Here is a 24,068-nt window from a genome sequence, read left to right on the forward strand (position 1 = left end):
CCATATTTGTCATATTTTACCCCCCCACCCCACATAGACCCCCCTCCCTCCTCCCCTCCAGTCTAGCTGCTTCCGTGAGCAAATGCTCCTAACTTTTTACTTACCCCTCGGTGAAGATTCAGGGATCGGAGTTCATGGCAGCCATCATCTGGGTCTTCGGCAATCTTCGAATGAGACCTTCGTAGCTGCGCATGCGCAGTTGGAGCAATTTCTCGGTCTGCGACAACTGCGTATGCGCCAAAATTGATGAAGCGCCGGAAGAAGACACAAAGACCTGGAAGATGGCTGCCGTGAACTCCGATCCCTGAATCTGCACCGAGGGGTAAATAAAAAGTTAGGTCCATTTGCCCGGGGGAGCAGCTAGGCTGGGGGTAGGAGGGTCTATGTGGGGTAGGGTTTTTTTTAATAAGGGGTTTGTTTCTCCTTTAACATTTGAATGTGGCTTATGGGCAAAAAAGGTTGGGAGCCCCTAATGTAGGAGATCAGCTCTTGAACCATTTGTTTGTAACATGTGCAAAGCTCCAGAGCATCAGCTTTAACATGAAGCTGTGATTCCTTCAGAAATTACAAGGGAGCCCCAGGCATCATCAGAAACTTGACTACACCCCCCTTCTGCATCACCCCTAGTGCTGGTTACACAAATGAGAAGTAAATGACATCCCCAAAATATGGCATCTGCAAAGTTTTCATAGAGAGGGGTTTAAAAAAATAACTGATAACTGCCTTTTACTCAGGTCCTTGTCCCTTAACAATTACTGCAGTTTGCATGATACTGAGGGGTTAAAATAGAAGATGAGTTATTTAACAATACACTCTTTCTGAAGAGTCATGTTCTCCAGCAATGGTACATTTGTATTTTGTTGCCTAGGAAACCTGGCCTTAATGAAATGTAGAAAAAGCAATGAACCTGCATTTCCACAATTGTCATGTTATAGCCTCAACACAGAGAACATTCATTTGCTCCATCTTTTAAGTCACTATGATCTGTGCAATTGAAACCCACACAGAGACACAAATAATAATTAGAAGAACCCCCTGATTTCCATCACAGACCTATTTCATCATAGTTATTATAGTTATTCTATTATTTTAGAAGTAGTTGAATACTTAGTTATCTCCCTTAAGAAGTGAGTGGTAAATTCCCAGGTTATTTACCCCATGGCCAAAAAACAGGGCAATTACTCAATAACAAAATCACAAAGTAAAGGCCCCCACAAATGGGCCAATAAAAGCTGCTGGCAGACTGAGTCTGCAGCTTATTGGCCCATGTGTGGGGACATAGGATGGGCGTCCCCGGTCGATATCTGTCCAAAAGTCGGGCAGTGTCAAGGATTAGGTAGGTGGAGCTGTGGAGACTGATGGGGAAAGGGCGAGTCCTTGAGGCAGGAGCTGTATGTGCCTAGGGAAGGCAGGAATAGGTTGATGAGGGCGAAGAGTCAGACGGTATCAGGTGCAGAGCAGAACAGGATGGAGAGGGCGAAGATCAGGACTGGACTAAGAAGGATGAAGAGGGCGACGACTCAGGACAGGAACAGGCTGAATGGAGCAGGAGTGGAACAGGAACAGACTGGATGGGACAGGATGGTGCGGGCGTAGATCAGATCAGACTGGGGATAGAGTGCAGAAGGAGACTAGAGCAGATAGCGAGAGAGGACTGGAGAGCAGGATAGCGAGAGAGGACTGGAGAGATGAGGGGGTACAAGGTACAAGGCAGGGTCAGGAAGCAAGAATCAGGAACAGACGAGGCAAGGTCATTACAAGGTGAAGTCAGGGAAAAGTACAAGGTGGAACATGAAGCAGAAATCAGGAACAAGCAAGGCAGGGGTCAGGTCAAGGTCAAGGCTAAAATAGGTTAAGGCAAGGTGAAAGGTAGAACTGGAGCAGAACTGGGAGGGAAAGACCAGGCAGGAACAGAAGAAGGAAGGATAAGGAGGAAAGGTTCATGGTAGGACAGAACAAGGCAAGAAGGCAAAAGCTGAAACCCTTAGCTAGGGACAATGCCACACTGCTGGTTTGGGAAACAATGCTCTGGCAAGGTGTGTTTGGATGGCTGACCTTAAATAGGGCAGAGTCAGCCCTGATTGGCTGATTGTAACTAATCAAGCTGCAGCTGGACTGGGGCTGGAGAGGCCAGGTAACATATAGCGAGCAACCCTACAGGCTGCTCACCTGGCCAAATGGTTAAGGCATTAACCCTCACTAGGCAACTTCCAGGTGCCACAGTGACCAATATTTTCATGTGCCTGGGGAACTGGCAATGCTATGGGCAGAACTACCCACACAGGTGCCCAACTAGGAGGTAACGCTATAGTCAGAGCCGCCCTGGAACTTAGCAGAGCCACCCTGGCGGGTGCTCTGGGACTTGATAGAGCCACCCTGGCGGGTGCTCTGGGACTCGGGAGAACCACCCTGGCGGGTGCTCTGGGTCTCGGAAGAACCACCCTGGCGGGTGCTCTGGGACTCGGTACGGCCACCCTGGCTTGTGCCCTGGGTCTTGATAGAGCCACCCTGGCGGGTGCCCTGGGACCCGATTGGTGCGCCCTAGCGGGTGCCCTGGGACTCAATAGAGCCACCCTGGCGGGTGCTCTGGGACTCGGAAGAGCCACCCTGGTGGTTGCCCTGGGTCTCGGAAGAGCCACCCTGGTGCTCAACAGAGCAACCCTGGTGGGAGCCCTGGTCCTCGGCAGAGTCATCCTCGTGCGTGCTCTGTTACTCAGTAGAGCCACCCTCATTGTGCCCTGGTGTTTGGCAGAGCCACCCACGTGGGTGCCCTGGGACTTGACTAAGCTGTAGGAGCTTTAGGAGCTGTAGGCAGCGGTGGCTGCTGGGATGGCCCCTCTGGAGCTGTAGGCAGCGGCGGCGGCTGCTGGGATGGCCCTCTGGAGCTGTAGGCAGTGGCGGCTGCTGGGATGGCCCCTCTGGAGCTGTAGGCAACGGCGGCTGCTGAGGAACCAGTTGCTGAGGGGTAACAGGCCCAGGAACGGAGGCAGGCTGCAGAGGGATAGACGGCCCTGGAACTGGAGCATACTGCGGAGGGATAGCCAGTCCTAGAACTGGACCAGACTGCGGAGGGATAGCTGGCCCTGGAACTGGAACAAATTCATCTAGAAATGCCAGCAGAAATTGAGCAGTATTGTAGATTAAAGGGGATTTACTGCACATTAAGTTCTCGGCCCAGGAAAGAGCTTTACCTTTTAGCAGGAAGAAAATTATCTCAGAAACTTGTTCAACTGGAGGAGCACTCAAAAAGTGTTCTTTCTCTGAAAGGAGCAGGACTTCCTCTAGAAATATTGGAATTTTGCTTGGGGAACCATCACAGTATCTGCGGGTCAAAACAGAGTATTTAGTCTTTTTGGGAATCAGTACAGAAAACACAGGAACAGCCCTTGCAGACTCTTGTGGCCAGAGCATTCTGTCAAGGATTAGGTAGGGGGCGCTGTGGAGACTTATTGGGAAAGGGCGAGTCCTTGAGGCACGAGCTGTATGTGCCTAGGGAACACGTAAAGGGAAGGCAGGAACAGGTTGATGAGGCGAAGAGTCAGACTGGATCAGGTGCAAAACAGAACGGAGAGGGCAAAGATCGGGACTGTACTAGGCAGGATGAATGGGGCAACGACTCAGGACAGGAACAGACTGAATGGAGCAGGAGTGGAACAGAACAGACTGGATGGGACAGGATGGTGCGGGCATAGATCAGATCAAACTGGGGATTGAGAGTGCAGAGGGAGACTAGAGCAGAAGGAGACTGGAGCAGATAGCAAGAGAGGACTGGAGAGCAGGATAGCGAGAGAGGACGAGTGAGATGAGGTGGTATAAAGTACAAGGCAGGGTCAGGAAGCAAGAATCAGGGACAGGCGAGGCAAGGTCAGTACAAGGTGAAGTCAGGGCAAGGTACAAGATGGAACAGGAAGCAGAAGTCAGGAACAAGCAAGGCAGGGGTCAGGTCAAGGTTGATATAGGTTAAAGCAAGATGAAAGGTAGAACTGGAGCAGAACTGGAAGGGAAAGACCAGGCTGGAACAGAACAAGGAAGGATAAGGAGGAAAGGTTCATGGTAGGACAAGAAGGCAAAAGCTGAAACCCTTAGCTAGGGACAATGCCACACTGCTAGTTTAGGAAACAATGCTCTGGCAAGGTGTGTTTGGAGGGCTGAACTTAAATAGGGCAGAGTCAGCCCTGATTGGCTGATTGTAACTAATCAGGCGGCAGCTGGGCTGGGGCTGCAGAGGCCAGGTAACATATAGCGAGCAACCCTACAGGCTGCTCACCTGGCCAAATGGTTAAGGCATTGAGCCAGAAACCCCAAGGTCCTTGGCTTGAATCCCAGCAATACCTGACAGGCAGATGCCGATCAGGCAGGGTACAAAAATCCCATTGGATCGAGGCCGGATCTGTTTATCAATGCAGTCCCGTGATCCGACCACCTCTATAGCCTCCATTCTGATCCGATCATCGGGCCCTAGGGCCCACGATCGGATCATCCTGATATCGCCCACCTCAATGTGGGCATATTGGGGAGAGATCTGCTCATTTGGTGACATCGCCAAACGAGTGGATCTCCCTGTGTAGGCCTCCTTAAGTGGCCATATTGCACATATACAGTTCTTGAGCAAAGCAAACTCTTATCCAACACCCTTATTACTTTATTAATTAATACATATGACAAAAAGTAATCCCTTAATGTAAAAATGCCAACCTTCTAGACTCAAGGTGTGAAAGCGCACACCAACCACTGAATTGCCCATTTCTCTTGTGGTATATATCAGCATCAGCATAAAAAAATACAATGACTTTATATGGAAAATATTTTTTATTTTTATACTTTGACTTGTAAGATAGAGTTTTGTGAATGCCCCCCCCCCCCCCAATTTGTGTTTTGTACAGTCTGGGGGCTTGGCAACACACACACACACACACACACACACACACACACACACACACACACACACACACACACACACACACACACACACACACACACACACACACACACCACACACACACACACACACACACACACACACACACACACACACACACACACACACACACACACACACACACACACACACACACACACACACACACACACACACACACACACACACACACCCCCCCCATTTCTTGTTGCAGGGCTTTCTGTACAGCTTAAATGAATATATTCTTAAAACTCATTTCCAAGTTAAAAGCAGGCCATCTATATGCTTATTATTAAATATAATGATACAGCTATAAGCTTTTCACATGCCCTGCCACATCAGCTCCAACACAGTAAAAACAAAAGAGATGATCATAGATTTCAGATGAACACGATCCCTTACAAATCGGAAATATCAAAATAGAGCAGGATGTAAGCATTAAATTTCTAGGTCTACACATTGCAAATTCTTTAAAATGGACTGGCCACATCAAGGCCATAATCCGGAAAGCTCATCAACGTCTTCATTTCCTCAGAAAACTGAAAAGATGTGTCTGCACAAATCACCTTCTACAGAGCCACGATAGCATTCTAACTGGCAACATAGCAGTGTGGATTGGTAGCGTCACGCAGCAGAAAAAAACTCTCTCCAGAGGGTGGTAAAAACCGCTGAACGAATCATCTCCACCAAATTTCCATCACTGTCTGATCTAGACACAGCCAGATGCAAGAACAAAATTAAAGCCATTACCTGCGACAAGAGTCACCCAGGACATGAAATATTCACTTGGCATAAGCCCAATTACTCATTGAGGCACAGGAGGCCTGAAAGCATAAAAACCAGAAGCAAAAGACTATTTAATAGCTTCTTTCCAAGAGCTGTCAGACTAACTGCAAATGAGTCCTACAGATAAGAAAGAAGAAACCTTCAGGAATCACCTATCCCAACCAATCATCTAGTCCCAACGAACCATATGGTCTAATTTGCACTCCCTGCACTTTACGGTTACTATTTATTAATTTTATACTCTGTATCTCTGTATCCCATATACATTGTAAATATCAATATATTGTAAAAATCAATATGTGTCTCACTGCACTGTGCTGCAAAAGAAATTCCTATGTACTCCTGGTACAAAAGGCAATAAATAACTACTTGACTTGACTTGACTTGAAATGAATGGGATGAATTTATTAAATGTCTCCTTGGTATGTTAGTACAGGTACAGTGCGCCGGGCCCCCTGCAAAAAAATCTCCAGATCCCCATCCTCCCGCATCCACCACGCCCATGTCCCGCCCGACCCCTCTCCACTTTCTTCCCCCTTCCTTGCCGGTAAGAGAGAGCGGCTGGGGAGGAGGTTTTTTTTTTAAACTATAGGGGAAGCAGACCCCACAGTCCGGTTCCCATTGTTCCCAGGACTCCCCTGCGACTACGGGGTCTGCTTCCTCCATAGTTATGCCACTGAATGTGTTATCCAGAAAGCTCTGAATTACAGGAAACCAATCTCCTATAGAATTAATTTCAATCAAATAAATGCAGATTTTTTTAAATTATTTCCTTATTCTCTATAATAATAAAACATTACCTTATACTTACCTATGATATAATTAATCCTTATTAGAGGCCTATTAGGATTAATTTATGGTTAAACATTATTTTAGTAGACATGGGGGCACAAGTGGAGTGAAGTGGCTAATGCTAGGGACAATTCGCTAGCATGAGCACCCGCAGGGACATCGGCAATTGGCAGGCAGGCGCCAATTGGCTAGCGAAACAGACCGTCGCTAGCAGTCATTCGCACTCTATCACCAGGTGACTTTTCACTCTGGCAAATGGACGTTACTCCGCAAATTCACTAAAAAGTGAAGTGCTAAAAAGAAGCTAGATCTTCCTCAATCTTCTGTCACTTACATCATATCCTGTGTGCTGAAAATGCATTAAAGTTCCAAAAATGCTGGCGACTTTTCCTTTATTGAAGCGGCATTGCCTGCAAAAGTCCTGGCTTAATGTTTTTTGGGTAACCAGTTTTCGCCAGACATTTTATAACATATGGAACACTCATTTTACAGTGAGCTTGTGTGTAGGGCATTATATTAACTCTCTTGTCTTTATTAAGGTTCCCTGGACATTTGTAAGAAAAAGTGGTAACTTAAAGCATTTGCACCAACATTTATAAGAAAGACCCCCATACAACTTTAATGTACTGGCCCTATGGAAATTGACCTATGAGCAAGATCCCTAGCAAATTTTCGCTAGGCACAAACACTAGTGCACCTTCGCTATGAAATGCTTGCACTGTCGCCAGACTCGCCAGCGTTTGTTGACCATGGAGCAACTTTGCATATTATTGAATCAGAATAGTGGTAGCGAATTTGCGCCTGGCGAAGTGGTGCGATGTTTGAGAATCTGTCACTGGCGACAATTCGCCCTTTAGTAAATCTGCCCCATGAGGTATGGAGACCCAAATTACAGAGAGATTTCTTATCCAAAAAACCCCAGGTCCTGGTCATTCTTCATAATAGGTTCCATACCTGTACTGCAAGCACAAATAATTTAAAATTCTAAAGGCTTAACTTCACATAATGTCATATCCTGTTTCAAAATTACCCATAGGTTTCAGTGAACTCCTATCACACCAATGCCAGCACTGGCCTGATCAATACACTAAATGATACCAGTAATGCAAATGATATTTGAATAAAAGACTTCACATACAGCTGATTCAGCTCAAACCTTTATTTAATTCCCGAAAGAAGAAGAGCCATGAAATGAAAAAATAAAACAAATATATTTATATATAGATATTCAATTATAATGTGTTCACAAGATAATGCCTCACCTAACTCTAACATTAAACTCCTCTGTAAGTATCAGTATACAGTACACCACTTTCTCTGTATGTCTGGCTAAGTCTTTGAGTAAATGCTTAAAGGAATAGTAACCCTTCTTTGAAAATGAGCAGATGCAACACCATAGTAAAAACAAGCTGCAAGGCTTACCAAAATCTTGCTTTGTCAAAAAACCTGGTCCCCCTGTTTCTTACTGAAGCCTGTCCACTGGAGGAAAGACTTCTCACTAACTATGCTAAATAGGATTGAGAGCATTCCAGTGGTTTATTAATGAACAACTATAGGCTTTGGCATGTGTATCTTCTACTTGTGTGGTTACTGTTAGAGCTGTAATGACACTGCTGCCCCACCCTCTGGACAAAAGTATGCATTGCAGCTTCAATGAACTAACAAAAAGGAATTTCATTTCACAATTGACTTGGAGTAAAAAGGTAGGTAAAGCAATACACACAGTATTTTCAGCACATATAGGTTTCTTTCACTGCTATTATATTGCTAAATAGCTATACTAACAAATATTAATATTCTTGTAACGGACGTTTTTTTAAAACCAGGTGATATTATTATTATTGTTTTTTTCTCTCCCAAGGTGACTCTTTAAAAATAAAAGAGAAAGCTATCACTAAAATATTTTATAAAAGGTTGGCATATAAGTATCGGTTGTGACGACTGAATGGCAAATATCTGGTAGAATACAAAGTAAGGGCCGCAAAGGAAGACCGCGGCAAATGCATTTGATCCAAGTAACTGTGGGGCAAATTCACTAAAGCGTAAGGGGGATATTGCTAGAGCAAATTCGCCAGCGTGACGTAATTTCATTACTTCACCGATTTACTAACAGGTGCTGGCATAAATTCACTAGCGAAGCGGACCTACTCTAGCGCTACTGCTCACCCTTACGCCAGACGAAGTTGCGCTATGGCAAAGGGACGTAACTACGCTAATTCACTAACTTGCACATTTTACTGTCCCAAAAAAAACGCTGCCGTCTTTTACTTTTTTTAAGGGTGATAGGCTGAAAAAGATCGATTTTTTTGGGGGTACACTCCTTCCCCCCTACATTTCCAAACATATGGCACCTAAACTATACAGTGGGCACATGTATAGGGCAAAATAACTCTATTTTATTTTATGAAGCTTTCCCAGGCTTGTGTAGTGTAATGTATTTGCTGCTACATATACATCCATTGTACTTTAACTTGGCGCCATATGCAAATTAGGTATCACTAGCGCAACTTCGATACCTTTTGCCTCACTGAGCGCAACTTCAGATTTTAGTGAATTAGTGTAGCCCTGGCGAAGTGCGGCGAAGGCGTCGCTAGCGCATTTTCGGCACTTAGTGAATTTGCCCCTCTGTGAGTCAGGACACGGATATTGTATTTCAGGTATAGTTTTCTTTTTCATTTTTCCCAGTCTATGGCCCAGATTTACAAAGGGTTACGAAAATGGAGGAAAAATATATAAACATGCAAGCATGCTTATGGTTTATCTTCACATGCCTTGAAAACATATTGCACACCCACTTTTGACACATGAGGTCAGGGTGCCCATTCTACATCCCTCTAGGCACTGTTAAACTATAACTCCCAGCATCTGAATGTGGTTTGTGGTAACTTTGCTCTGTTCTAGATGACTTTTAATTACCATTGGTTTACACATTACTTGCAGGCACATTGAAGCCAAGTCAGTCCATTTATTGCAGATAGTTATATGTTTTCTAGAGTTTCTAGAGACTGAGGGGGGAAGCTTATACCATATTATCTAAAATGAATAAAAGTATATTCTTATAATGATTTCAGCCTAAAATCAAATTCCATTGTTGATTAGAAATGAGCACTGGTATACAATTCGATTTTTGTGCCTGTGTCATAATGTATTTTATCATTATACTCGTCTAGAATATTAAGCCTGTTTGCATTATATTCTTCATTTACCTTTGTTACCCTTGAACCATATTAAACCATATTATATATAAACTATAGTCTCTAGATACCTAAGATGGTTTGGTTCTCTCTCAATGCTTGCCATGGTGTAGATCCCAGTGTCAGAACTACTGTACAAGGAGATGATATGCTGCTCCTAAACAAGTGAAAACATTTAATGATTTCAACTGCTAAATAGGCAAGCTGTGACCTGCAGAACAATGAACCTGTAGTTTTGTGCAATGATCTGCTGATCACCTGTGAGGTTTTTGAAACAATGAGCTGCAGGTCACATTTTGTACATGGGGATAGCAGAGTCATGAGCTTCCAAATATCACAAATGGAAACAGAGTAATTAATGTATAACTTAGCCAAGCTTGGGCAAAAAGTTCAAAAGGAGTTAAGGGGTTACCGAACTAATAGCAGAGTCATTGTCTATGGTGTTGTGAGGTGCAGATCTGTTTGAGCATAAATAAGGAAACTACAAGAAAAACAAGACTTTCCCCAAAACATCATCCGCTTAAACAAGGACTAGAAGAATGAATATGTATGTGATTGTGTGGTGAAGGGTTGTACTTGATGTTCTTCACCAGTCTGCAGCAGTTAAGGTGCAATGTTCAGCCCATCTGCAATAATCTTCAGTGATAAGCAACTGAATCATGGATAGTACTTGGAAGGTTGGTAAGGGAGCTGACCAGAGGATGCTCTTTACTTGTGTTGCAGCAATCAGACACATGTGGAGCTTTAGTGCTTTGTGAGAGTGAAGGAGTGAATATGCACAATATGCTGGTATGGATGAGTGGGCTAAAATTACAGTAGATACTCTGCAGTTTCTAGCTGGAAGGGGAGGGGGTTGACAAGCTTTGCAGTCATTAGCGATAAAGAGAGAGGCTAACATGGGATGCTCTTAGCAGGAAACAGATGGTGTAAATGAGAGATGCCTTGTACCAGTGAAATAATAATTCCTTACTAAAAGGACTGGGGGAAGTCTAAGTTCAGGGTTCATGCAGGCTCACTGCCCCTGGTGTTCTTGCTGAAAGTATGACATTAGGAATTATCTCAATATTGCCCTGGATTCCATCTGTTTATTTACAAGCCACTGGTTACTCCAGATAAATATCTTCTGTGGGACAACTGAACTCCACATTTTCTTGATAAAATTCTTGGAATGCCCGGCTGGAGAGAGAAAGAGAAACTGTGTCAGTGAATGCTAACAAATTAGCTCCCTTATTTCAGTGTCTGATTTGTCTCAAGCTATGCAGATATATATTGTTGCGGGTGGTGGTCCACCATAAAAACGATGTTGTGCTGTATATTTTAGGAATCTGCAATATGTTAGAACAGGTGATGGTTTTGGAATATAACATGCAGCATCCTGTACACTGTGTAATACTGGTGTCTTTAAATGGAGTGACATAGCCGGACATATTCAAGGCAAATCTGTACATACATTTTGAGAGCAGCATGTCAAGACCTGTTGAACCTTCTTACAGAAATCATGTAACTGCTACTGGTCACAATATTTGTTACTGATGAACAAGGCTGACCTAGAGGTTTGAACACTCTTTCACTGTGTGAAAGTCACAACCATTGCTTTGAAGAAAAAGCCACTGTACCCTGTATCATCGTAAGGAAGCCAAATAAAAAGGGTACCTGCATGTATATTATAGGTGCAGCATATTTATATAGCCAGGGTTGGGCCTACTTTTTCCTTTGTGTTATTCATTCCCTGTTATTCCTTTCTGTCTTTCTCTTCTCTTTACTCATTTTCATCCATTTTTCCTTTCTTATTCCCTTACCCTGTGGTTTTCTCACTTGTCATTCTTATTTTCTCTTTTATTATTTTTGCTCTACTCCTCTCCTGCTACCCATTCCTTCCTGCACTTTCTCACTCCTTTAGGCCCTATTGTCTCCCACAGATCCATGATAATTTTCTGCTTCCCCCGCTGCCCTTCTGCTCTCCCCTCCTTAACCCTTGGCACTTTTACTCACCCACTTACCATTCTCTTCTGCTTACCCTATGTTAGGGTTTCCCCCTAATAAGTATTCTTCCAACTATTTTTATTTTGTTTACTTTGTCCTTCACTTCTCACTTTTTATTTTGTTATATAAAATCTCTTTCTGTTCTCTTTTAAATATTTTTTACCTCCTTCCCTTTCTGCTCTTTGATTCTTTTCTGGTTACCCCATAACTTTACTTTCAGATTTCCCATAATTGTCTCTTTATTTTCTTTATTATACCCTACCTGGTCCTTTCTGCCTCCGGTATATCAACTTTTACATTTGTATATTTTAGGGAAACAGTGACTCCAAGCACAGCTGCACTTGGTAAATTTAGAAAGGGTACTGCACCATTTGGGAATCCCTAATAAAGGCCCTCAACAATTAATCTTACAGTGTATCCAGTCCCTGGTTGCTATGGACAGTGAGACCTTAGCGTAACAATGACATTAATTCCAATCTAAAGAACAGCAAACAAAAACATTGGATAATTTAAACAAAAAATCGCAAGCTGATTAAAATATCCCACTGAAAGTATGTTTTTAAGTTAACATTCCTTCTAATTAAAGATTTAAAAAAAGAGATGGAATGTTGTTTAAGTTCTTTATATACTGGACATCTAAAATGATTACTTTTCAATTAGAAATATAGCATTTGATGTACTGCTTCAGGTCGGACCTGACAAACATGTTACACTTGCAGGATGTTGATCTGTTCATCTACTCACCCCAAACCCTCGGCCACACGTCGCATGGAATCTTGGGACACAAAGACGTGACAGGCAAAGCGATTCAGCACAGGATGTTTTGTGATAAAGCCGAAGTAACTTTAAGAAAATAAAATATAGAAATTGCATTTGAACAAAGGAGGTCTCATCTCTGTCAGCTATAATTCTTCAATGGAAAATACATACAAACAATCCCAAATAGGAGGCAGGATACCCCCTTGTTTAAAACGAGTGCAATAAATAGGATTTGTGCTATACATACTTTTTACCTATTGTTTTAATCACAAAAACTCTATAGTTTTTGTTATTTTTCAAGCAAAACAGGACAAATGCAAAAACATATAATATTTCAAATGTCCATGTTTGCCCTGTTTAGCATAAGAAATAATTAAAAAAAAACCACAGTGTTGTTTTGACTAAAACAATAGGCAAAAAGTTATGTTTAACCCAAGTTATATGCATTGCATTAGTTAATCAAGGAGTTTCTGGGGGAAGGCCACATGCCCACTGTTCAGCGAAGAATTTAGCAACCAGGGCTTTAACTTATGCTTTGCCAAAATTCATAAACCTAAGCCCAGGTTCGGACTGGGCTGGCAGGACACCAGGAAAAAACCCAGTGGACCACTTGGCCCTTGTGGGCCCTACACTGCCAGGAATTGCAGACACCGGCACCCCCCCAGCCAATCACAGCTGCAAGGAGAGAGTTCAGTACACGATGTGCAGCGGCCCCAAGACAGCAATTCTGGTGGACTACCCAAGTCCAAAACTGAATAAACCTACAGTTAAACCATGAAAAAAAAGGAACCCACCACAAGGGCTATTTTCATGGACAGTCTTTAATTTGACTCTCCATCCCTGGAATTTTTTTTTACTCCTAAAACATACCCCTGTTTTAAGAAGAAGTATTTAACAGATCATTTCTCAAATGCTGCTCTTATTTTATAAATTACAGGTAGGTAATTACATAAGCAATAATAGCAGAAGCTAGAGTGCTCTGCCACACTTCACACCACTTTAAATTCATTACCATTATGCTAATTCATTAAAATGCAAAGTTGTGTCTCATCAGCCGAACAATAGCCAAGTTTCCCTAGCGTTAATTTGTCAGCACAAGCATTTCTTAGCAATATTTCATTTCATTATTTTCATTCAATTATAGCAAGCGAAACTTCGTTCGTACTCTTACGATTAGCTAAATTTAAATAGGGTGGGTACAGGTCCTATAGACGTCTTTATTAGAGATGTTGGTTAAAATGCTTGAAGTGGCTACTTATTATTACACATGTCCAAGGAAGCAAAATAAAGAATAAAGCGATCCTCTAATGCCCTAAACATGAGCCCACCCTAAAACAAATGTTCCCCTGAAATTGTTTAAAAAAAATTGTTAACAAAAAAAATCTTTAATAGTTAGGACTTTTGAAGGCAATGCTGCTTTAAAATTTGAAAAAACCCAAGCATTTTTTACAACATTTATGAGTTTTCAGGAATACAGGATATGATGTCACTGACATAAGATTGTGGAGGATGCAGCTTTATCTTATCAGTTCGCCAGGTCTAAGGTGGTGAAGAAACTGGCGAAAGAGGTAACGTTCTGTAAAATTCGTACTTTAGTGAATTTGTGGAGTAACGACCATTCTCTTGAGCAAAAATTTGCCGGCGATAGGGCGCGAAAATGCAATAGCGATGGTCTCTTTTGCTAACAAATTGTCCTCTACGCTTGTTAGTAAAATGGCGATGTTCCTGAGTTGAGATTTCTGGTGAATTTTCTCTAGCAACGGTGACTTCTCCCTTTAGTAAATCTGCCCCATTGAGTTACCCAAAACCCTAGGTTTCTCACCAGCTGTTGCGAGGATGACATCCACAGAAGGAAATATTCTTCATTTGGAAAAAGTGACTGCAACGCTCGTCCTGTAACACATTGAAAACATTTCTGCGTGAAAAACTGTCTAAAACCACAAACAGGCGTGAGTGTAGGTTTACTTATGGGGTAGTGTTGTGTAAGACGGTATAAGTGTTTGAGGAAGTATAGGCAGCTCATTTAGATTATGCTCTAATTCAGCCAAAGTTTGTTTTTGTTTGTTTGAGATTAGTGAGCAAACTGTCAGTTTGATGAGTAATTAATTGTTAGTTGTTGTTCCACTGGTTTAGGTTTGATGAGGGTCAAATTTGGTAATATTAAACAGTAGATACACAAATGATAGGGGTGCTATATGTGTTGAAGACTATCTGTAGGCATAATAGGATATTATATTAGCAATTAAAATGTGTAATTGTGCCATAATACTGAACTCACACTGATCTCACACTTAGGAATTAAGTCTTCAGAAAATGATATGGTATGCTTTATACATATATATATATATATTAACTTGCTTTTTATATATTAATATGCTTACACCAATTTTACTAAGACTAGCAATAACAGGAATAGACTGATATGGTACCAATGAACTGAAGAAAATGTGATGAAATCTGAACATTCAAATAGGGATTATGATCTCAAATTAGCAATTATGGGGCTGTGAAACGGACATCTGTAATAGCAATCTGGGCAAGTAAAGTGCACATGTCATTCAATGCTGATTAATGTAGTTATAAATATGGGCTTTGAAAACTTGCAGCTGGCCATACATGGTTCCATATAAACTTTAGAAAGCAGTACATTAAAAGGGTTATAGATTTATGAGAGGAAGAGTAAATATTTCCATATACAAAGCACTGGTAAAAGCCAATCTAAAAGGGACATTATCAAAAGAAAGTCCAGAGAAGAGCAACTAAGCTGCCATACATTTCGAAAGGACTCAGTTAAGAAAAAAGAATGTATGAAGAAGTTGCTGCTAAATAATAACTATGTATGAATATAGGGGACACTACAATAAATGCTCTGATGCTCTATTTACTAGTAGATTCCACGTGAGAGTGCAAAAAAAACTGTTTTTACACTGAAGTTGTGGAATCTCCCTGAAACAAAGACAAAAAGCATTCCTTATTGTTTTAAAAGGTTCAGACTTACCAGACAGTTTAGGATCTTGCCCTTTTTTTCAACATTTTTTGTGTGTTTGACTTTATATTTCAATTATTTCACCAATAAAAGAGATCTTTGACTTTCGATTTTTAAATTGGTGTGCCAAAATGGGTTGATCTGCTCACTTTCTAGGGGTGGAAGGGCTTCAAGATTTTGGCTGTGTACCATATCTATGCTTTGGCATGCTGGCTTGCTCAAGATTGGCCACGTCACCAAATCTATCAAGGCATGGCCAGCTATACAGTGGATTCTGTACTTGATTTAATGAGTCATATTTTGGATTATTGGGGCAAACTTTAAGGAATTGAGTTAGGTAATAAAAACATTTTCTGAGGTAAGGTATAAAGATAGATCAGGATTAGTATCTTGCTTAGGGGGCACAAGCTGGGTTATATAAGGGTTTATTTTTAAATGGGACTGGTATCTTGTTGATTCATGGTTGGTATGGGCAACTTTATTATATTATAGTTAACGTTTAGTTCAACATTTAATTGTGATCACTGTTTAGTGTTTGTTTGTAGTTGCATGGTGATTTCCTGGTGCATAATGCATACCTCTGGCCTGTCATTGCCTCTCAGGATAAGTTTCACTCCACGATGAGAGATTTCGAGTTCACAGCTGGCAGGGGGCCTTAGGTGTACTGTCAGTTTCCTCGCAGTTGCAATCTGTAAGCAAAACAACATGGATCAACATGGTGCTTAAGGCCATCATTTCATTGATTGGTACAGTATATGGTGTTTGTAAGCTAATTGTGGTATACAGCTGTCGGCCTTCCACTATATTACATAAGGAAAACCTTGTAGATTTGTGTTCTATGTTACCTTCTGCATGGCTGCACAAAGGATACCATTGCCTTGATGATTTGGAACCTCCACAGATCCCAGAAACTGAGCATCAAACATCTGAACCCAAGGTGAGTTTCCTTTGAGCACTTTAAAAAAAAAACAGGATAGAAAAGAAATAGGGATAACGAGAGACCGCGAAAAGCTGAAAAATTTAAACTAGATTTATATATAGCAGAGAGAGGTGATATAGAGAAAATACAGAGACAGATTTGAAGACATATTCATGACATAGAGTAAATCTGATACAGTCTAGGAAGCATATGGTACATAGAACCAGAGTACAAATCTAACTTTTCTTCTTTTCTGTTTTTGAATTATTTGTATATATATATATTCTCATGCGTGGTGCATTTCAATACACGATCAGCATGCCTGTGTGCTGTCTTATGCATCATAGGTAAAGTTTATCAGCAATAGACGTACTTCAGGGCTTCATAATGTGGTGAAAATAAAGAAAATTTATTGTCAATGTTTGCCAATAAATTTTCACAATACATTTTCTTTAATTTCACCACATTATGAAGCCCTGGAATATGTCTGTTGCTGATAAACTTTAAATATAGATATATATATACATACATATATATATATATATATATATATATATATATATATATATATATATATATATATATATACACATTCCCAAACTGGTGCACAACGACAATCAAGAGGTATGCTTGGGTACTGGTTTAAAATTCATATACAATACAAGGTTTTTCTCAATAGTGCAAAAAACAAAAAAGTTTATTCAACGTTTCGACCCCTACTTGTGGGCCTTCTTCAAGTATATGAAAACACTGGACAAACAGAGTGCTTATTTAAATGTGAAATGGCGCCAAAAAAACACTGTGTTGACGTCATAAGTGGGAGTGACCACGTCCAGTGAAGTCACATTAGGTGTATATACATCGCTTGCTATTAAAACATAAATATGTCTTTCTATTTTCACATTATTCACCTGCGTGCTGCCATAATATTATACAGTGAGCATGTGTTATAATGTATAGTACAGAAATGAGTGGATGCCACGTTTGTCTGTTTATTAAAGCAGCCAAGATTTTTAGTCTCATTGAAAATCAATGGAACATTGTGATTTCAGTTTGCATGTGACTTTTTTTCCCTCAAAAAAACATGACTTTTTTTGTACAAGTGATTTTTTTAATATGTTAGTGCACAAGAATAAAAAAAAATGTGGGTGCAGAAAACAGCTGCATGCATTTTGGTGTGTTTTTTCCAGTGGCTAATTTTTTTCTCGCAGGGTAAATATGCCTCCCCATTGGGTTCCCTTAGCAGTTACTAGACTCGGCCATATTTTATTAAGAAAAGGGAAGAGGTTGGCTGAGGGAACTGCAATGGTTATAACCACACCTGAGAAAGGACCAAGGAGGCTCATTTGGCATTAATAATTGTTACTTTCACCAAAGAATAAAAAGATTGAGAACAGGGTTTAAGTTCAGTTCCCAATGCCACATGTAGTAGACAAGATATGTTGGTTGGAAAAAGGGAGTGGAACTAAGAAACGTAGTTATTGTCCTATACGTTACTCATTCACCCCGACACAGCACAAGGATGCAGGACTACCTTCAACCACCACAAATTATATGTTGTAATCATACAACCCACACTATTCTCCTCATCACCGCTCAATTACAATTACAACAGCTTACCAACAGTCTCCTTCACAGGACAGACAACCTCATGGGCATAAAATGCGGGGAAGATTCCTCTTTCTCCTGTTCTCATGTTATAGCCACGACACCATGAGCCATCTTCACACTCTACCAGCAAAGGATCATCTACATCAAGTTCCAGCTCATCTTCATGACGAGGAATAAACCTGTAAAAGAGTAAACAACATCACTGCTAAATCTCTCAAACAGAAAGTGTGGCATATGTTATAGATAAAGATGGCCATGTGTAAATGTGCAACACAACAACAAACAGACAAACAAATACATAAAAACAAAAACAGGTGCTAAAGCCCAGAATCTGTCCATCAGACAACATTTTCCCAAACATGCTGAATCCAAAATTCTAAGTAATCTGATACTAGTTATGCCTAAAGTGATTTAATAGCTTCACTTTTTTGTTATTAGTAAAAACTAAGGTCTGTGAAATTAAGGGGGTTATTAATACAAGTTTTTTATACCTCGAATAAACTCACTACTGGAATGTTTTCTAATTTCTGAAAAAACCCAAATGTAAAAAACTCGAATCGGTGAATCTGAATAGTTGAAGTAATCGAGTTGTCAGTGAACAAACCTCAAATCTCTCCAATTAATCAAGTGAAACCCACCAAAAAAAAAGGCCGAACATCATGAAGGCTAGGAACATTTTCAAATGGTACCTCTGCCATTGACTTCTACATGACCTCAACAGGTTTTAGCCGGTGTATTTTCAGATCTGAACTATTTCCAGCTTTGGGGTATAATAAACCTCAAAAAATTCGAGTTTTTATTAAAACCTGAAAAATTTGAGTTTCAACTGAAAAATACCCTCAAAAAATTGGATTTTTCGGGTAAACAACGACTCAACCTTTGATAAATAACTCCCTTAATCTGAGGGGTGCTGAATGATCTTTTCCTTCCCAGTTTCACATTGCTGGTTACACATTGATGATATCCTGCAAAATGACAGATCACTTATCCTTCACAGCACACTTGGATAATGATTTTATAAAGCACATTGTTCAAATTTAAAATTCATATTGGCATTGATTAAATTGCCTATTTTCCAATATTGAGACAGCTCTTCTGAGAACACTGTGTGAAGACAACAGTTATGGGGTCCAGGTTATAACCTACTCTATGAAATATAGTAGATCAGTAGAAGTTTTGCAAATGCAGAAAAGATCTAGGTACTACACAATCAGCACAGCGCCACAATGACAGCACATATGATTCTCACATTAAAACCTATACAGTATGTTTTCAGTATATGTCTTGCTGTATGGCTATTTGTTTTCACAGGTAATTATAATGATGCATCTAATTGCACCTTTATAGACTAACTTTGTTGCTATTTGGTGACAACTGTCCCTTACCTGAACACAGCTCTGTGTGTCTGTTCTCGCTCTTCACCATTTATTACACAGGAAAATAACCCAAAGGAATCTGTGCCTGTAAACAAAAATAAATAATTCTTATGATAGACTGAACTTTAGGGAATACACGAAAGATAAAAAAATACTCATATAATAGAGTATTCTTGTCAACCTATGCATTGCGACTAGATACATGTCTCATATTTTCTTACAACAAAAATTACTCACTAGATGACCGGGATGTGCTGTTCACAAACACATTTAGAAATTTCTTGGAAAAAGGCATGTTCGGTTCTGGAGATGAATCTCCCGATGAAGACTCTTGTTCTTGGACATCGACTTCATCACCAAACTCGTCTTCTTCTAGGTCACAGGGGTTGCATGTGTTCAATAGGTCACTGCCATCACTTAATATGGATGTACACCTTTGTAGACTAACTAGCTCCAGTTGTGTGTGCTCATCTACCACTAATGTGTATTTTACAGAGTCATAAGCTAACGAGTCATCCATCAAACGTGTTTCAGTTAAAGGGGGTTCCAAGAAATTTTCCTCTACAACAGAATTCTCAAAGGGAGAGTTTTTTAAGCTTCTGTAGTAAGGAATCTCATCATCTTTCTCCCCAGGGTACTCCAAGTTAAAGCCACGGTTGGTTTTAGCTGTGGAGATATCTGAGTTGGGTTGGCTTTGGTCCAGTTCTTGGCAAAGGTCATCACAAAAGTCATTGTCAAGAAGAATGCCAGAATCCAGATCACGGTCAATATCCCAGCCTTCTGCTGGCTCCTGCATAGTTTCTTGTCTTCCATTCCATAATTTTTGCTCAGATCTATGTACAGGAGATTGTGTTCTGCATTTTGTTGTGTGTGATAATTCCTCCAAGTGGTGTGGAAGTCCTTCAAAAATGGGAGTGACTGTGTCACATGAGTCATGCATAACATACAATGCAGGGCCTGAGTCTTCCTTTTCCAGGTGGTTTAGAGAGTTTTGCAGGGTCTCCATATCGACTAACTCTATGCTTTGTTCTGTTATCTCCAACTCTGTAGACATATCTTTAGAGATACTAAACTCGGTTTCGAGTTCTGGCTCAACTGCCTCAGGATCCAAATCAGAAGCAGGGGAAAGTGTGTCGCAAGAAGGGCTGGTCTGTCTCTGGAAACATTCATCTGGGCAGGTAATTGGATATGAGCCCTCAGAAATCATTTTATTCACAAGATTACTGAGCAGCCAGGGAGAATCTGAATCTTCACTGAAATCAGCCTCTGATTCTGAGTCTGACTCATACTCACTGTTTGCCTCTGGTTCTGGCAGCAGCTTCGGACCAACAGGCAAGTAGAATGAGCGCCGTAAGCTTTCCAGACTGCGTTCTGTGTTTTTTGTTGGTTCTTCCTGGAGTGGAGCTTCCTCATCTATGTTCCAGGAACTGTACTTTTCTTCTATTTCAACCACTCTTGGGTTAATCTCCTCTTCCTTGTCCAAGAGGATAGCTTCTTTTAAACCTTCACGGCCACCATCTAGCACATGATCCAGCTCAGGGTCAGAGGTGGGAGAGCTAGCCTCTTCAATAGAGTTAGTGAGATGGGAGGAGCGTCCACTGCTTGACTCACTGGTCAGATCCAACTCTGTTTCTGAGATAGAGGAAATCATATTTCCTACCAGCCTGCCAGCTTCACAGGCAAAGGCTGCTTCAATCTCCCCTTCTACATCTGAATCAGAGCCAGGAGAACTGAGATCCTGGCTGCAGTGCCCAGAGGGAATGAAACGTCCATGACTGGTCAAATCAGCCTCAATTCCAGGATCTGAAGAAGGAGATGTAGTTTCATTGGAGGAACTGGAAGGATGACCCCGTGTGCTTGCTCTCCTGTCTGGACTCATATCATCATTCTGATCTCGAGAGGGTGAGGATACTCTCAGCTCTGAACCTACTCTCCTCAAGCTTCCATGGGTGGACTGGACCTGATTGTGAGAGGGGGGCACATAACCGTCATCTTTCATCTCCAGCTCTGTTACTGTGTCACTGTCAGAAACTTGGCAGCTATCTTGCTCGGGCTGCGTGACCTCGGACTGGGAGTCCAACTCTGCTTGACAGAGAAAAAAGTGATAAGATCTAATCAAAGGCAATGGAACTAAAACCTCTGTTCATTAACAAGAAGCAGGCATCTAACAGATGATGAACTAAAAAGTTAAAACAAAAAAATCAAAAAGTATATGAAGAAATAAACACTAATACATAGGAAATAATATCCCCATATTATAAAACATACCATTTAAAGGCATGGGACCAAGGCCAAGTGCTTTTATAAAGGTCATGGAACTCCAAGGTGACTTTAATATCCTCATATTTTACAACAGGGGTAACATTATTTTTTAATAATACATCATTTCAGTAAAGGTGGCCATAGACGCAAAGATCCTATCGTACGAATCGAGGATTCGTACGATTTTCGGACCGTGTGTGGAGAGTCCCGACATTTTTCGTCTGGCGGAGATCGGTCGTTTGGTCGATCGGACAGGTTTGATTTTGTCTCGACCGATCCCGTCATCATTGTAATCTCATCATAATCTGATCGTTCGGCCGGTTCAGATTACCCCCGATATAGCCATGCCCGTTAGTGGCATATCGGGGAAAGATCGAACGAGCGGATCTTTTCGTCTATGGCCACCTTAAGTCGTGACTTACATCACTAAGCACCAACTATGGGGTATATTTATCAAAAAGTGAAGTTAGAGATCACCATCGTCCTCTAGAGTGAAATTTTGCCACTATCCATTCATTTATATGGGATTTTTAAGAGTATTTATCAATTGGTGAAAGTGATAGATAGATAGATAGATAGATAGATAGATAGATAGATAGATAGATAGATAGATAGATAGATAGATAGATAGATAGATAGATAGAGTCCAAATAAATATTAGTAACCAAAATAAATATGTACATCGTACAGGGGAAAAAAAATAACACTCTCACCTTTCTCATTTCTCCCAGGATCTGGCCAACTGTCTCTTTGAGGAATAAATTCACCATTGTTGTTCAGTGTGTCCTGAGGTAAACAGAAGATGTTCAAGCCATTAGTCTCTCTATACTGTAAATATATTTAAATGCAATTACAGGGCTCATTTACTAATGCTGGGCAAAACTGCCCCAGTTTAATAATCCATAGCAACCTATCAGCTAGTTGTTTTCAGTATTCTACATACAGCAGACTGAACTAATCTCATTGCTGACTGGTTGCAAAATGGTAACAGCACTGGGGAATATTTTGTTAGTAAATAAGCCCCAGTTTATTCTGTATATGATTGACATCCAAAGCAATATAAATTTCTTAACAAGACACATTTGGGATCATTTACTAGACACAGTTGGAAGATTTTTACTAGGGCAGTAACTCCTAGCAACCAACCAGCGATAAGATTTGGTCCGTAAGCTACAGGTATTTAATGAAAAGCAAAAGTTACCTCAAATGAACTCCTAACCTCAAATGAACTCGAATGGTTTCTAATTTAAGAAAAAATTGGAATCACGAGATCAGGGCTAACCCAAAACTCGAATCAATCAAGTTTTCAGAGAGAAAAAACTTGAATCGCTCAAATTGATCTTGTTTTCGGGCAAAACTCTCCAAAAAAAGCCTTATATTGTGACATTTATTTTATGTATATTGTGCGTCGATTTCTAAGCTCAGTTTTTTGACCAAAAAAATGTAAAACAAAAAACTCGATCCTTAATAAATTTGCCCCTTAATGTGATTAAAATATATGGACATACATTAACCTTTACCTGCCAGGAAAACCTCTAGCAGTCAGATACTTTTTTTTTTAACTTTTATTTATTACCAACTCAAGTTTCCATAAAAGCAGTCAGATACTTGACAGCAGCACCACAGATTCTACAACCTACAGCAACTAAGTAGTTAAACTTCAGCTCTTATTCCTGTCCAAGGGGTATTAGGAATATATTGTAATCACTGCCGGCTGCTAGTAAGGTTCCATACAGGCATTCAACAGCAGTAGTGAAAGGTTGCCCAGAATATAAGAATAACAGCTGGGGCCAATAAAGAAGGTGAGTTAGGCAAAGGCAATTAGTTGATCGGCTCTCACCACCCATTAGAGGTACCAATTAAGTAAACTTAAATCACACTTTTATAGAGTCTTTCTTTAAAGGGGAACTTAATGCTAAAAATGCCATATTTTATATTATGAACTTATTGCCCCAGAGTAAAGTTTCAGCTTATCAATAGCAACAATGATCCAGAAATTCTAGCTTGTCACAGGGGTACCATCTTGGAAAGTGTCTGTGACACTCGCATGCTCAGTGGGCTTTGAGCAGCTGTTGAAAAGCTAAGCTTAGGGGTCATCGCAAATTATCAAGCAGAAGATTAGGTTGTCCTATAATATAAGCCGATGCTACAGGGCTTATTATTAAATTCTGATATTAGTTGCCCTGGTTTCTGTGGTATCTGTATTAATTACTAATCAGCCTTATATTGTGACATTTATATTATGTATATTGTGTGTCAGTAAGTGACAGCAGCACAGAGCATGTGCAGTGAATCAGCAGAAAAGAAGATGAGGAGCTACTGGAGCATCTTCAGAGACACTGATCTTTACTGCCAAAGGGCGGTGTTTGCCTTGGGCTGGTACAGATTTCTGCGCTCCTTCTTTAGTTAAGCTTTAGCTCTCCTTTAAGACATGGACTAAGCCTTTTTTGAAGACATGGACTAGTCACTCTACACCCTGGTC

At 40.8% G+C, this 24,068-nt stretch overlaps 1 protein-coding gene across 1 annotated transcript in view; it reads right to left on the bottom strand.

Annotated features, from left to right (window-relative positions):
* Nucleotides 1–9,032: 9,032 nt before the first annotated feature.
* The window catches only part of mapk8ip2.L (mitogen-activated protein kinase 8 interacting protein 2 L homeolog), a 35,460-nt gene continuing 20,424 nt past the window's right edge, over nt 9,033–24,068 (bottom strand). Inside the window, exons 4-12 of the mRNA XM_018252836.2 lie at nt 22,300–22,372; nt 19,562–21,406; nt 19,334–19,409; nt 17,958–18,127; nt 16,264–16,373; nt 15,997–16,107; nt 14,255–14,325; nt 12,418–12,516; nt 9,033–10,866 (exon numbers count right to left, since the gene is read on the bottom strand). Of these exons, the coding sequence (XP_018108325.1) occupies nt 10,794–10,866; nt 12,418–12,516; nt 14,255–14,325; nt 15,997–16,107; nt 16,264–16,373; nt 17,958–18,127; nt 19,334–19,409; nt 19,562–21,406; nt 22,300–22,372 (2,628 nt within the window). The 3' untranslated portion in view covers nt 9,033–10,793. The remainder of the gene's footprint in view (nt 10,867–12,417; nt 12,517–14,254; nt 14,326–15,996; nt 16,108–16,263; nt 16,374–17,957; nt 18,128–19,333; nt 19,410–19,561; nt 21,407–22,299; nt 22,373–24,068) is intronic.

The sequence above is a fragment of the Xenopus laevis genome, chromosome 3L (genome assembly GCF_017654675.1).
Source record: "Xenopus laevis strain J_2021 chromosome 3L, Xenopus_laevis_v10.1, whole genome shotgun sequence".
NCBI lineage: Eukaryota > Metazoa > Chordata > Amphibia > Anura > Pipidae > Xenopus > Xenopus laevis.